Consider the following 17,208-nt stretch of genomic DNA (forward strand, 5'->3'; position numbering starts at 1 on the left):
TCTATTTGTGCTCATTCACTTGGATCAACTCCCTCATATTTTACAGACAATTGGGATATTGTTGAGATCTCCAGCCTTACACAGTAAGGTTGCAGCAGCTGCTATTGTTGTGACTCTGAAATCAGGATTTCATACTTCGGCACTTACCTACATACAATTGTACACAGCACCGAGACCAGATGCAGTCGACAGGACATTAAATTTAGCACAGTGGCAACAGTCTAGTGGATGTTCTTTGAGACCCCAATGAACATAGCCAGATTATACTGGTACAGTGGATCTCTCCCGTATGATAGGTCCATGAACATTGCTCACTGTATATCATTCAATTATCAGGGCTTTCAATATCTCAAGTTTTTATTTATTATTTGACAATCTTTAATGCCTCAATTGCCATTTATGTTTTATATTTTCAAGTGCATTAAGAGTTTTATACAGGTTTAAATTATATCCTGGGATGTGTAGTCTGTCCAAATATTTGCATTGCAGTTTTTACCTTTTACATTTAAAGTTATATCCAGTAAACATGCACTTCTGAGCTGGTACATTTGACCTAGTTAGTTTATTCATCAATTCTGTGTTTCTTTTTCTATGTGCTTAATTATATTTATTTATAGTTATATAAATAAATCATTTTGACGTGTCTAGAATTTGTTCTGCCATATCAATATAATTTATTTTACTAGCTCAGTTCCACAATTGGTTCTTTTTTTTTACATCTTATATAGACACTAGATTCCATGGTAATGAAAAGGTAATGATTTCAGCCAAACATAACAGTAACAACTGGTTTACATTTTGTATGATACAATTCCTTGCACCAACCGCAGTGAAGAACGTTGTTAGTCCTAGCGCTGTATAGAAGCAGCAGGCAAGGCCAAAATAATTCATCAAAAATAAACACATAAAATGACAATCCTTACAGGTAAAATGAAAAATGAGAAAAGGTTTCTAATAATGGTTGGTACCCAGACACTACACTGTATGCACTTTACCAAAAACATGTGCTCATACACTATTTCAAGTCATAAAAAAACACAAATGCCTTTGGCTTGACACTTTTTTGCTGAGCTAATTCTCTGACAGTATTTCAAATGACATTTGAAGTCAAAGAACCAGGAATTTGCGCTCCATTATTATCTCACTGCACTTACATTAAATGTGCTGGAAGATAAATAAAACACACATTGTTCTGTGAAGTCTGTAGCAGTTGAGCGATTGCATAGTGGGGTCACTTGCAGCTATGCCTCAACAACCATATAAAACAGAAAAGAAAAATAATATGGGCCCTTACACACACACACAGTTACAAAGTTCCAAGTACAACAGAACAGTGTACAGACAGAATATATAAGGAAGATACCTCACGCTCACTTTGTCTGGCTGTAAAATAGGCAGCAAAGATGCAGGCGAAGGAACCCCAGTGTCCTCCGGTCAGTTTAATAGAAAAAAGGTGTGGGGGGGGGGGGGATTACAAATTGCGCATCAAGAATCGATGTGTGCGTATCTTTGATATACAGTACTTAAAAATGAGGATACGGTATGTGATTAAAAACAAAATTTTACTAATGAAAACGGTCAGAGATAGCAAAAAGGGGAATATTAAATAATCCACAAATTAAACTAAGTCACTTAAACTAATAATCACAACAATAAAATATTCCAGGCAGACCACAAAAAAAGGGGGGACATACACAAATAACAGGTACTCAAATAAATCCAGTGATAATGTGGTCCTATGTGATAGTAACAAGTAAATGTTTCAGTTAGTCAGAATCATGTGAAGTAATATGTATGGTTCATACCTACGTGTGACAGCCCATAAGGGCCTCTGACTCCCTGACGAAGGCCCTAACAGGCTGATACACGTAGGAGCGCACAACTACCTTACAACAGAACAAGTTAATTTCAGCAGAGGGGGCTTACACCAAGCCACGCTAGTACACTGTGCCTGAACAAGCCTGAGACGTGTCTCCGAACGGCAACACAACCATGGTCACGTCACTGCATCCGCGAGACCCGGTAGCTCCAGTAAGTGGACAGCAAAAGCAACAAGCGGCGGACAGCGCTTGTTGTGAAGACTGTGGCGGATGGGGTCGGGACACCTGCACTAGACTAAGGCTATGTAGGTGGGGCTGCCTGGTAGCTAGTCCGGTATGGCTAAATACTAGCGTCATCCCCCACAAGACTGAAACTGCGGTTTTGGCAGCATAGGAACAGGAATACGCTATCTCTGAGTCCTCAACATTTGTCTTTCTAAGGTAGTCACACCCGTTTGCATATCGACCTTTTGACCATCATAATTAAGGGGTACCCCAATCAAGAACTTTTGACTTCTTTAGATCAACAGTAGTTTCAGACACCTCTGCCAACCTTTGGATATAACATTCTCTGTATAAGAGCTGTAGTTTCAGGCACCTCTGCCAACCTTTGGATATTCTCTGTATTAGAGCAGTAGTTTCAGGCACCTCTGCCAACCTTTGGATATTCTCTGTATTAGAGCAGTAGTTTCAGGCACCTCTGGATATAACATTCTCTGTATTAGAGCTGTGGGACGCCACCCTCTAACAGAATTTTGAACCATACATATTACTTCACATGATTCCGGAAACATTTACTTGTTACTATCACATAGGACTACATTATCACTGGTTTTATTTGAGCATCAGTTAGTTGTGTTTGTCCCCCTTTTTCTCTGTGGTCTGTCTGGAATATTTTATTGTTGTGACTATTAGTTTGAGTGACTATTAGTTTAATTTGTGGATTATTGAATATTCCCCTTTTTGCTGTGACAATTTAATTGGAAATTGCTGCGCTATATAAGAAACTGTTAATAAATAAATATTAGTAAAATGTAAGTTTTTTTTGATCACATACCATATCCTTATTTCTAAGTACTGTATAGCAAAGATATGCACACATCAGTTCTTGAGGCGCAATTTGCAATCCCCCCTTTTTTTCTATAGAACAGTGCACAGAACAATTTCAAAAAAAGAATGTCTAATCCGCAGTCTGTATTTTGCCACGCTATTAGCAGACACCTGAGGCTTTTAGGTACATCACAAGATCTTGTCCCTGTCTAGAGACAAATACACTGATTCTTCATTAACTTGACAACAATCGCTTAGTTTTTTTTTTTTTTTATTATTGACAGCTGTTAGGACCTCCACACTGGTGTGATTTATAATAACAAGATGAAAGCTTTTCATTTATTTCACTTTTCAAACCTGTTTTAAGCATTTCATTTCAAAATAATATGAACTCTGTTTAGCAACCACAAGCTGAAGTAAATATTGGATTCGCTCATAAGAGTGATATGGTAAAAGCATTACATTTTATGAGCTCTCATCGCTTTTCCAATTCAGAGTTGAGCATGTTGTTCAAAGATCTATGCTTACGTACCTACAATGGACGTAAATTGCTTTCAATTTCAAATGGCTTTCCAAAAAGCCTAATGAAAGATGGGAGTAAAAGACCTATTTAATCACTCAAATTAATCTCCACCAATTACAGGTTGAGTCTCCCATATCCAAATATTCCGAAATACGGAATATTTTTAGCATGACTGAGAAAGTGAAACCTTTGCTTTCTGATGGTTCAGTGTACACAAACTTTGTTTAAAGTACAAATTATTAAAAATATAGTATAAAATAACCTTCAGGCTGTGTGTATAAGGTATATATGAAACAAATGCATTCTGTGTGTATATTTGGGTCCCATTAACAAGATATTTCATTATTTTATGTAAATATCCCAAAATACGGAATATTCCGATATCCAAAATACCCCTGGTCCCAAGCATTTTGGATATGGGAGACTCAACCTGTAATATATTTTGATCCTTAATTGGTTAACCAATCAATTAAAGGGTAACTACATTCAAAATCGGATACAAATGATTGTACCACAACTCACTCAAATAACTCCTGATGCTTGTTGGACTTCTACACAAAATTGCCAGTTGGAAAATTCAGACAATTGTCAGGCATAAGATGGGTGCACACTATACGATATATTGGCCAATAATGCGAACCACGATGGATCTCAAGGACCATCGTATAGTGTGTACACCCAAATCATTGTTTGGTTAATTGTGTGTTCGCCTCTTCCCATCTGATGTGCTGCACAGCAAATGGGACAATGAGACGTACATGCAGTTCGCTATCATCAATACAGTAACGATATATTGTACCGTTGTACTTGGGGATGATATATCATTACATCGTATTGGCCTGTTGCAAGATCGACAGATCTTTCAGGTGTGTACCCAGCTTTAATGTGGTGGACACATAGAAACATGTTTGACAATGGAAACAGTAATTGCAGTCCACAGTCTGTTTCCATGGTCACAGATGCTGCCATGCCATATATATATATATATATACACAGCACATCTACCACATGACAGCAACAGCTATGTCTGAGCGTACAGTCGTGTATCAGGAGTTATTACAGTCCACTATTACTCAACATAATGTTTTTAATCATGCAAAATCATTCATTCTTTTTGAGCAGAGTTAAACTTTAAGATCGTGGAGTTAATCTTTAGGCAACATTCCTCGCGTTATGCTGCTGACAAAGGAGTGCTTTTGTTATTCAGAATTACAGAGACTATGATCATGACAACTGTAAGATTTCTACCAAACAAAGATGGATATGAGAAACTCACATATTAAGTTTAAGCATCCTCAGAGGGGCGAGGCAAAATACTGGCTGTAGTCCTGTGTCTGGGCATGCCCACTGGGAGTGGCTTGCTCGTGCCTAGCTCCCGCTCATCTGCCCTCAGCCCTGTTTGATGAAGTAATCCTCTGTGTATAACGTATCCCTGTTGCATGCCCCGCTTCATTGCCCTGTGAGGGTGGAATTATTATTGGAGAATGATGCCAGCTATAGGAAAAGGCAGACATTCACATTAAGCGGAATAAAGGACTGTTCAGCCTTACTGTTCTTTAGGCAAGCACGCTAGCCAAGAAATTTCCCATGAAAGTCTAGCAGAGCTGGGTTCAGTGGCACGAGATGAGCAATGTCTGGGCATATTGCCGATGTGAAGGACACCAAATTATATAGTGAAGGTCAGCTGGAGTCAATCTACTGCCAAAGGCGCAGGTGCTTGACCCTCCAAAGCTAAAGTCTAGGAGATGCAGAAAGGGAATCTCTCCATTCACTGGCCCACCAGTTGGGGTGACTTGGATGGCCAGTATAAAAATCTACTGAGACCACGCAGCAATGCGAGTCATCATCCCTAGGCCCAGATTTATCAACGAGTGACATTCTTGTGATCACTCGTTACTAATCTTAAATGGAGCTCCAACCAACCAGCCCCTAACTGTAATTTTTCAAACACATGACAGTTAGGAGCTGATTGGTTAGAGTTCCATTTAAGATTAGTAACGAATGATAACAAAAATATCACTTGTTAATCAATCTGGACCCTAGTGTGTAAACGTTAAAATTTGAACAGACTGGCACTTCCATGTTGAATCTAAATGTGATAACTTTAATAGAATCCAACAATAATTCCTTGCCCACAATTTTCTTATTTAACCTCTCTTGAAATGTCTGGGTCCTACAATATACTTGGAGAATGTTAGACATTGTACTTGGAGGGATAGCACACGTTAATATTTCTATAGCCAATATAATTAATGTATTTGTAATCACAAAAGTAATTAGATGAAGCAGTTTTTCAAGTGGTACATATAAATTTTATATAGGCACCAACTTCTTTTACCGATCTTTAAGTCCAGGCAGGGTGAACTTTGTCCTTTGCATAGCAGACTTTAAAAGAAAATAATTTCCTGGTTTGAGTAAGTGTTCAGGCAATCTATCTTTTTAAGAGAAAAACATGTTTACATGAATCCTCTTGGCACACATACTAAAAGCTTGACATTCCCGTCAGAGAACAAGTTTCTAACTTTGCATAGTGTAAGAAAATAAATGTAACACAAAAAATACATGCACAGCAAACTGAAAGTAAACTTACATTCTTGAAAAACTACAGCAGAAATACAGCACGGTGCTAGGTTGCAATGTAAGCATTAAACAGTCTTTCAAGCTAAGCCATCCAATATTACATATAGTCACAACAAGTCTGTTTTGTCTTGCATTGTACAAAAACATACAACAAAAATAAATTAATTTTTGAACAAAGTGCTTCAGTTTGCTACTAAAACGATCCACCTTTACCCTCCACTTGTATCAAAGCCGCTAAATACAAGTAGCTGCATGGCCACAAGCTGCTGTAACACCAACACCACAGTGTTCTTTGCAAACAGCAGAATTCTAGGAGAACTAGGAGCTGTGGATTGTTGGTAACAGGATAACTGCAAAAAACACTTTCTTTTTCTGAAGCCACAAACAAAAGACATCCAGTGGCGAGTAGAGACAAAAATAAAAAGTGCATAAATATTTAAATCAACAAATGTTCGGTAAAACAGCAACATAAGCAGTTTGTTCCAGCGCCTCAAAGTATTTTCTTAGAACCCAATACAGTTAAATGCAATACATATTTCACTCACAACGTAAAAAATGCAAACAAACAGCAGCGATCTGTGACTGACTTTACTACAGCCAAAGAATACCAAATCTCATTATGATAAAAAGCCGACTGTACACATAAAATGGCATGGAGAGGAACAACAAAGTCACTGTACTAGATCTCAGAAAAGATATGAAGCAAAATATTCAGATTCTCATTCATATTGTGCTATAATAATTAAGAGAAATCAGATTAGTTAACTTCAGAATTCAAAACTGCATTACTAGGTGACCTGTGTAACAATAAAACACACAGGAGAGAGAGGCGTGGGGGAAGGGGAATTACAACATCCCTCTCCAGATGAGTAAAGATGTTAGCAAGAACATTTTTAACACTACATAAGCCCTGGCTTCTTTTCGCAAGGTACAGTCTATACATCCTGCACATTTATATACTGTATATATAAATGCTGAGTCTATAGAGTAGACATGATCGTATAGCAATCTAAAGAAAATGTGGGACCCTGGAAATACTGTGCTGGTGTCCAGAACTTGCCCTGGACAAGAATGTCAATCATTAAAGATTACAGGACTTTTAGCTGTTAACTTTTCTTGCACAAAGCCGAAAGAATTTTTTTTTTTAAGATGAACTTATTTTCAGCTGCAAATAATTGAAGGTATTAAATTGATCCTACCTGCTTGAGTGCCTTTTTAGTGTGCTGCTGGAAGGAAGACACTAGTTTGCTTTGTACTCGGTTGGAAGACGCCTCTTCAGTCACTTGCTTCAGGCACACTGCACACATAAAAGAAAATGGTCATTTTTATCAGGAGGCAAAGTCTCAAAAAATAAATCAACTCAAAGCAAAATAAAACATGCGCTTCCTGTAAGGAATGGAGGTTTTTATTTCTTAAACTCCGATCCATATTTTAATATTATGATAAAAAAAAAATAGTTCGTATAATTTTCCAAATAAAGTATTTAAACAGAACAAATAAATATGGGGATGACAGTAAACTTGCAGCTTCAGGTCAGGCAAAACTGGATGAAATGAATTAAAGGAAGCGCAGTAGCGTTGCCAATAAGCCACTCCATCTCTAGAGTACCAGGAAAAAGCCATGTCAGCCTTTTTATTCAATGATATCTGCAATGAGCATCCAAAGCATGAGACAGTATGGTGACAGAATCTAACCCACAGACAGTCTGTCGGTGTAGAACACAGATCACTATTCAACATTGGATGTGATGTAGAGGCAGATGCGGTGACATGGCACACACAGAAGTCTGTACCCAGAGGAGGAAAGTCTAGGATGTTCCTTTAGGCTTATGGAAAATAATGTAAATTAAATAATATTTGTTTTATCAAAAACAGTTTACAGTACAACTGATCTACATCAAGGAGTTATTTTTGCAATATTTAATAATCACCTACCTACTCAGAAATGCCAAATACTGCGCTGCACATCCAATAGGCTTAACATTGGTATGTTATTGTCACCCTGAATTCAGCTGTTATAGCAGGAAAATACTATTAAAAAGAAAATTTCAACCATCAAGAGTGCTTTGGGACAATACATTTGCATGGGAATGGAACCTATGGAGATACTGGTGCATGAATATGGGGGAAAACCAAATGTTATAATTACGTGACTACAATATTGTTTTATTAGGCCAGTAAGGCCCTTTACAGCCTAATCATGATATAAACCGGTAAGAGACCTTTGCTTTCTGATCAGTTATGAGTTCTGAGAACCAGTACTGATACTATATCAGCATAAACTATAACCAGGAGTAAAATAAAGTGTTTATTGGCCTGCCAATGCCAACAGGCACATTTACATTTTTGTCTCCCAAAAGACATGTTCACTTTTTTTTTCCATTTGCAGTTTTCAATTATTGAATTATTTAAATCATAATTTAGCATTTTTATATTAGACATATTAATACTTGCTGTTTTTATGCATGCAAGCAGCCACGAGATAAAGGGAGGCCATATACTACAAATGACTAAACCATAAATTATATGAAAATAGCATTAAAATGAGCTTCTACATCAATTATAAGTGTAATATAGTCTGTGTTCCCTCACAGAGCAGATTCTGCCTGGTGGAGAGGCTCAAATGACAGAGGGGTAGGATATCATGTGCACAGTCACACTATTAGAGCAGAGACTTGGTGAAGCATGTCTTGGTTTAGCATTTACTACACAGAATAAACTTAGCATTGCAATACTTGGTTGCAATTGCTCATCTTATTGGAGGTTGGGGAAGGGTCAGAGATGGGTGAGATGGGTCAGGAAGATCTCAGGGGCACTGCTAATTGTTGTTGTAAAGAACATGCTGTTGTGCACATATGCATTTGTATTTTTAATTTTATTTTGTTGGGGAACACATCCATATTGCCCTGCAAATTAACTTAATTGGTCTGGTATTTGGAAGTGATAGTTCTACTTCTCACCCTGTAATGCGCATACAGTGGCTCTTACACCACTAATAATCTAAGTTTCTGTATCTAGGAAACCTGACCTAATGATTTCAGTTTGCTAATATTGTATGCATCTCATGAGGCAGCACAAACTAGTAACAGAATCTAAGCGCACAGCATTCACAATATCCACCAGCTAAAGAGAGAGCTCCCCCATATAAAACACAACCATAGCTAGCATGGGGATGATGTAGTTGGAATCCTGTAGGGATGCCACTGTCGGAATTCTGATCGCCGGCATCCCGTATCCAACCCTTAGCATGTACTACCTTCTATTTTTCTGTTTCAGAGATACTGGAAATCTTAATCTTCAACCAGTAAAACCAGAAAGAAAAACCCCTATCCTGCCTTGCCAAATTGGCAATTTCGTCATGTTTGATGATAAATACAGACTGGGCCCTCCGAACAGGATGCCATTATTAGCTTGATGTAGTGGGAGACATTTGAGGAGACGGGTTGCCTACCATAGGCAAACGCAGGGGGGGTTTCCGTCTGCCTGGACTTACTCTAATACTCTGGAACGGTACCCACATCTAAAATAAAAACATTCAGCTCAGGAAGGCTGGCCCTACTGCCGCATCTAGTGGCTTACTGTGATCTCTGGTCCTGTATTTGCTAGAATTATGACACACAATATACTTTGTATGATGCATACTAAAGATGGATAAGTGGTAATTATGCCCTCTTCAAGGACTTACCACACTCACTCTAAAATCAAGCATTTGGAAACCCCTCTCCAGAAATCCTGCGTTTGCCACTGCCTACTACCCGGCTTTGAGGGAGACGGGCAGCAAGTAAACATCTCCCTAGTCCCTGATCCCTCAATTATATACTGGTCATGTAATCATGTATGAGATTGCTTGTGCCATTATAATTCACACTGTGACTTTTAGATATCCAGCTTTTGGTGGTATGACATGGGGAGGAAGGGGGGGGGGGGGTACGATTGCTGCCGGGTGCATTAAGTTAGGTAGGTTGCTTCCCCTGAAAATAAGTTTTCAGTGGCAGAACATTGTATTTTAAAGATGCTAGATTACACTACGTTAGACAAAGCTGTACATGTAAATCTAATGCTACAGCAGTGTTTTACCTTTCCAACCAGATTTACACCGAGGATGACAACGTTGTATTTTCTTCCTCACACATAACAGACTATATGAAAGACTCCGATAAATATTTTAAATACAGAGGTAGCTGTTTGGTATGTGTCTGGTTAAACCATTCACATTGTTTCGCTATGAGGAAGTGATAGCATGTGTAGTAAATGCATTTTTAGTAAACAAGTTGACATATGTACTTCGTGAGCGAGCTCCTAACTTTTGGTTCTAAATAAAATAACTACTTTCAGTTTAATGCGGACTTTTACTTGAAGGCACCAGTATAGGGCACATGTGACACAAACATTAGGCATAATTATGTACAAGATTGAGAACATCTTAATGTTGTTAGGTTTAGGCAGCATAGCGGGGTTAGGGTTAGGTTTTGGGGGAAAGGTTAGGGTTAAGCACCCCTACATGGGGGGGTTTAGGGTGAGGCACGAAGGGGGGAGAGTTAGGTTTAGGCACCAACGGGGAGGGTTAGGGTGCGGTGTTATTGCTAGCAGCTTTCATGGTCTTGTAATCACCAATGGAATCGCCAAAGGACAAAGTTATGACAGTGTGAAAAATAACCTCAAAAAACATGTTATTATAAGCTATGTAAAGCATTTAACATACTGCATTTATTAATTTTGTCTATGTAATGACAAATGCATGTTTTGCAACCAAAATATTGTTTGATACTTCTAACTTAGGTATTGTGCCATAATGAAAGGTTGGTTGAAATTTTGCCTTTAATACAAATCGGGGTGTGAGTGTATGTAAAGATTATGCACTTTTACTATCCCAAACATGTAGGGGTATATTTACTAAAAGTCAATTTCAATCATTCAAAATAGATCAACATCTATGTGTTTCTGGGACTAAATCACACATTTACTAATACTTAAAAAACAAACAAATATTGTCTGTTAGTAAATGTGTGATTTAGCCCCAGAAATACAACATCAATGTTGAGCGACTGATTGATTTTTATCATTTTAAATTGATCAAAATCGATTAAAATCAAACTTTAGTATACCACATTGTGTGTATAAAAAACTTGCACTAGCTTTTGGCAGTCACTTTACTAGTCACATTTTTCACACTTGCTACTTTGTTTTTCCTTAACACATAGAGAACTGCACACAATCAGTTGGTTTATTTCCCCCAACAAAAATATATATTTGAAAGTATTCTGAAGCATTCTGTCAATATGATAAAAGTGAAGCGGGTCACATAGGGGCCCTTCCTGCTCATTTGCCTGAGAACTGAAATCAGTGTCCAATGGTAGCTAAGGACATGGGTGGTCAATTAGAAAAAGTCCAGCTATTTAGCCAAGTAGCAGGATCACCTTTGGCTGCAAAGGGAGCAGAGTGTGCGAGCATCTTCCAACCACATTTACCAACATGCCTGATCGATTTTGATCAAATAATAGGATTTGCTATAGGGCCAAGAGCCAATATTGCAGCATTAATGGTATGCACTTTGAAGGTAAGTGTGAATACTTACCTATATTTTAGACAATCCACTAACAAAATTCCTGCAGTACATGGCATTTTAAAGAAAAATACAACTTGATCTAACCCCTACCTTCATTTTCCTCTCCATTGCTGCTTGCCTCGGCCATTTCAGTCCCATCCAACTCTGACTCGCAGCCTATTTCCAGTGTTCCAACAGCTGGCAAAGTAGATTCTTCTTTCTAAAGGCACGTGGAATAGAGACATTGAAAGTAAATCTCAAAACAAAAAAATAACACACCTCACAATATTAGCAAGGCACTATGACCCGTTATACTGTTCTAGTCCTGTCAATACTGCATTAAGGAGAATGGGGATTGTTTTTGCATGCCTAATGCACTATAGTTTAACGTCACAGTAGTAGATAGCATATTTGTTATTCAATGTTCTAAAAGAACATTACACATTTGTTTGGATTGTGAAATTTGAAATGTAAAATCTCACATGTCAATTTGAATAATAGTATAAACTAATGTTAACAAAAAAACAACCACCAAACTAAGCCGTGTAAAATGCACTAAGAGAAGCCATTACAGTAGCAACACACAAACTGACATCACCATATATGTCCTGGAATAAAAGACAGAGCAAGCATTTAAAAAGTTTAGCAAAATGACATTTATATGAGAAGAACAAAAATTCTATGCATTTATTGTTAAAAATACAATATGTATATCCCGATTTCAAATTCATAAGTGATGTGTATAATAGTAGTAGCCATGGACGGAAAATTCTACTTACTTTAAGAGCATAGAGTCCCGATTTCCCAGGGATTTTGAAGAAGGTCCCATCGCCCACACGAGTGTTAGTATGAAGCATTGCATTTAGGCAAGCCAACGGAGAAGTACCACTACAACGCAAGATAACATGCATGAAAAGGAGTGCAAAACATGTGAACTCAGCTACATCTTACAATGCGTTCTCTACCCCTTGCTTTTTTCTCTTCCTTTTTCTGTTCATGCTCTCCTTTAGAGAAATTCTTTCGAGCCTGAAAGCATCTACATTACAATAAAGGGTTCGACAATCCTAATCAAATGCATCTGCTCCATAGGCTTCAGGGGGAAAATCTGTGCAATATAATTATGTTTTTCCATGCTAAAACAAAAGAAAAAAAAGAACAAGGAGAGAAGCCAGCAGAACTGTATGATTCCGAAAAAGCATTGTCCAAATATTTAAGTAAAATCTTTCAGTAGAACACAGCAAAGCTGTGGTTTTGAAAATGCTGCAGACAATGTGACTGATGCACATGAATAATCAGAAGAAGAAGGAAAAAAAAAAAAAGGCAAGTTCAATGGCAGCTGTATGCCGTAGGATGAAAGGCCACAAAAGAACAGTAAGAAAAGGCCCCGGAAGAACAGATTTAAGTTACAAGTAGTTACGTTTCTGGACTGGGGGAGGTGGGATCCTGTTTTAAGAGTCAAAATTAAATTGCTGCTGCAGGGGTATATGTGGAGGATGCACACCCATTATAGTTAGTGGACGGGTCTAGTTTCGACATGTTAATAACATCTTCATATGTCAAAAGATCGAATACAGCCCCATGAATAAAATGCAAATGACAAGGGTCAAATCATAATAAATCTGGATGAATAAAGACAAATGAAACATTATGTAAAATTTGAGACCTAATTATCATCATAGAAAATGTACACATAATATACTCATACAACAGCTTCCACTAAGATATATACAAGCTTTGCACGTAAAGGAGACATGTCAAAAATGTACATAAAAAAATGAATGACACTGTAAAGCTGGGTACACACTATATTCTATACTACTACATATCGTTTGTACAGCCGACGAACAATATCATGTACCGACCATCTGCCATTGTGTACACAAACTATATCTGTGAACATCTTTCACAGATATATCACATCGGCTGTGCGGCACTGCATATGAAATATATCGTACAGATATACCGTTCACATTTTACTGTACAGACGACTAAACAACTGCTCAATATGTTTGTCACTAGAAACAATGAAAATTACATTACAACTGGGTGGGAATAATTAATGGGTTCTTCTGACCAAACATATTATGCACCCAATTGGTAAGTGTACATGCACAATATGGTTTTATGCACTTTAGCCAAAATGATAGAATCGGCAGGTCAGTCGGTCAATAGATCTATTGTTCAAGTGTGTACCCCACATAACACATGACAATTGTGAAAATTAAGAAAAAAAGCAAAATCATATACAAACTTAAACAAAACAGCAAAACAATTGAAATATTAAGATTTTAATGTAAAGCAAATGTATGAGAAACAAAATAGGAGTAATAGGTGTAAATATAAATATTCACATATCTATAAAAGGTCTAGGCATTACTGAACAACACTAGATTATATCTAGAGGAATTAAAAAAATAAAATAAAAAAAATGTAAAGACAACATAATACTGTTACTTAAAGGCCAATGCAATTGCTAATGCATTATAATGGATGAACCAGCATTGCTCTCTTCAAAGGCAACAATACTGACTCTACTAAGTGAAAAATATCCTTTCAGACATTAGGTATCCAAGAAGCATACCTAGCTTTTTCCCATACAGGCAAAGCGCTTTAGATGTTTTTGATATGGACTATGTTTTCCACATATACACTAAAGGAAAAACAGGGTCGCTGAACCACTAGGGACTGAATACATTTTAGGATTATCCTTCAAACAGGATTAACTTTTACAATTTATTTGTTTAAACAGACACAATTAAGCTGTTCTACTTTCATATCAGTGTTTTGTTTTTACGATCTCGCTCTCTTGGGATAATATAAACCCATAAGCCTTGCTGTTTTTTCATTTGCGGGTGCATCAGATGTGTAGAGCAGTTTAAGTTATCAGAATATATTGCAAAGCTTCTGGAATACATATACAAAAAAATACAAAAAAACAAAAAAGTGTCTGTAAATGGTGTACTGATAAATAAAATATAACTTTTATCGAACAAATATTTAAAAGGCAAAAATGTGTGTGAAGGAGGTTTAAAAACAAGCAGCAAAATATGTATATATACAAAGAAATTAGTGATAATAAATGTTTTCCAAAAGTGTGCCTATCTTATGTCTTCTTTTAATATTTTTCATTGATTATTGTAGTATATGTATGTTGTATGGTAATGATTATGTTTTCTTATTACTATAATCCAGCAACACATAATGAAAAACAGGTATAAAGGCCGGTACACACTATGGGCCGCATTCGATTAGAAGCAAAAAGCCGAGATCTGCGAAAAAGTAACGCTGAATGCGACTTTTTGCCAGGCGGAAACTTATCTCCGTATTAAATTCTATCCGCTTTTTGCGTACGCGGAAAGTCAATGCAATGTAATAGGCGAAAAAGATTTGCCTCTGAATAGGAGAAAAGAAGTGCAACATTTTTATTTTGGGGAACAAAAGGTGGGGAAACCTCTCAGCACCCTTGGGACAGCCCCCCAAAGGATAACTAGCACCCATTTTCAGTTACCCCAAATTTGACAGGACTACTTATTTTCTCCAAAAAATACTGCTGTATGCTATTTTTCACCACTTGTGCAAAGACGCTAATTAGAGGCTAATTAAGTACCCTAAACAGTTGTATTACGGCTAATTGGGCACTACTACATTGATCCCCAATGTTTCTGCATCGTTTTGGGAGGTTCAGGCTGATTTCCCCGATTCTGACACCACTTTTCGCCTGTTCTCAGTTCTTTCGTCTTTCCGTTTTCTCGTGTCTCCGTTTTCTCGTCTTTTGGAATTGAATAGGGCGAATCGGGGGGACGTGCATGATAAGTTTCTGCGGCTAAAATACACTTAAAATACACGATGTAGGCGAAAAGTCCGGCATGCAAAACTTTATCATGTGTGCGAAACTAATTGAATACGGGCCTATGTCTAGTGTGTCCCGACCTTGTAAGCGACGGACGTATACAATTGCCGATGCCGGCAAAGACGGAGTGACGACGGGGTGGTAGCGGGGGCCATGCTGCCATCTTTCTGCATGTACAAAAGATCCGAGAATGCGACGAACAACGTTCACGTGAGTGCATCGGGATCGTGATAGTGGGTACACACTACACGATTCATCGTTCTGATGCGTCGGAATCGGCCAAATCATTCAAAATATTGTGTAGTGTGTACTCAGTTTAATGGTGCATACACACGGTCAGATTTTTCCTTCAGATCTGAACGATAATGATTTCAAAATCGTTCAGTCATTCTTATCTGAAGGAAAATCTGACATATCTGACATGCCTGAACGATGAACGTTGCGCGTTCCCGTTTGTCAGATAACGATATCTGACATCTGATGTGTTTGCAGTCAGACTTGGACGATTCCATTCATTTTAATGCAGTCAAAACTTTGGTAAAATCGTTCAAATCGTTCATCTGACAAATCTGACCGTGTGTATGCTCCATAAGGCTGAGATTAGTTGTTCTGAATCAAGTTGCTGGTTGTATGTTTTTAGTTGGTCCAATAGATATACAGATATATTTCTTCCACATGAAGACGATTAGCCTCTCACCAACATGGGATATCTAATATAGTTAGGTACTTGTAAAACTCCATAAAGATTTCTGGTCAGTAATCCCATGTAAATATTATGTTAAGGGGTTAGGATTTTGCAAAACACTGGGGATAATCCCTCTATAAGATGTGTTAAAATATAGACTCCATATATTAGAGGTATATTATTTATGGCACATTTCTTTCACTTTATGTAAATGAGTCATTTCGTGAAAGAAATGATTGTGTTATTAGTTTTGCAATGCAGTTACCGATAAATTACTTCAAAAGATTCTGCATGAACTGAAAGGATTGTCAAAAGTTGTTGCAATTTATAGAATCAATTGTATCTATTCAGTGGGCTCTGTAATTATTAGAGTCCAGCGTGCTGGATACTCTTATGTGCATGGCGAGAAGTTATAATATTTATAAATTCATTATCAATTTCTAGGTTTGAGTTCAGGAAAATCTATTTTCCTAAATAATCTCATTGCCCCTTATCAAACAGCTATGCAGAGAACATGTTCTTATAAAATTTCTTGTTTCATTATTCTGATTTTATTTTTTAACTATCAGCTAAAATAACTCATACACATTATATTCAAGTAGATCATATTTTATCTGATCTTTATCGATTGAATTAAAGGAGTTGAATGCTTGGCACAATTCCTTAAAAGGTAATCTACTTAAATGTGGCGTTTCACAGAGACTGAGAGAAGCTGTTTCAGGTGTAAATTTACTAACCGTCAATTTTGGCTCTAAACCAAAACAGACGGTTACTAATGGCATTTAGCAGTCTAAAAAAGGACTATTTATCATCTGTTGCTTTTCAGCTTCAAATTGTAACTTGAGGCTGATGTCAGTTCTTTTTTTTTCAGCTGTCAGCAGTCCACTTCTGACCACAGATTCACGATTATTGTGCATCTCCGTGCACGCAGGACCGGTTCTGTGCATGTGCAGAACTGGACTTGCTGGACCGCAGGCAGGCTCCCATATGCCTCTGCCTGATTGACAGGCAGAGGCAGGGCAGTGCGGAGACTGCCTGCAATCCCGAAATGGGGGGTGTTGGGGGTGTTGTCCCCGTTTTCCGGGGGTGGCAAGACCAGGATCTGTGTCTATGGATGCAGATTCCTGGCCTTGCATGCCAGCCAGTCTGTGTAAGC

At 37.7% G+C, this 17,208-nt stretch overlaps 1 protein-coding gene across 1 annotated transcript in view; it reads right to left on the minus strand.

The window, feature by feature from the left end:
- The window catches only part of ASXL3 (ASXL transcriptional regulator 3), a 98,359-nt gene extending 85,970 nt beyond the window's left edge, over positions 1–12,389 (minus strand). Inside the window, exons 1-3 of the mRNA XM_088469771.1 lie at positions 12,297–12,389; positions 11,629–11,737; positions 7,173–7,270 (exon numbers count right to left, since the gene is read on the minus strand). Of these exons, the coding sequence (XP_088325897.1) occupies positions 7,173–7,270; positions 11,629–11,737; positions 12,297–12,374 (285 nt within the window). The 5' untranslated portion in view covers positions 12,375–12,389. The remainder of the gene's footprint in view (positions 1–7,172; positions 7,271–11,628; positions 11,738–12,296) is intronic.
- Positions 12,390–17,208: the final 4,819 nt, after the last annotated feature.

Source organism: Taudactylus pleione, unplaced genomic scaffold, assembly GCF_031769625.1.
Source record: "Taudactylus pleione unplaced genomic scaffold, aTauple2 ptg000093l, whole genome shotgun sequence".
NCBI classification, from domain to species: Eukaryota; Metazoa; Chordata; class Amphibia; order Anura; family Myobatrachidae; genus Taudactylus; species Taudactylus pleione.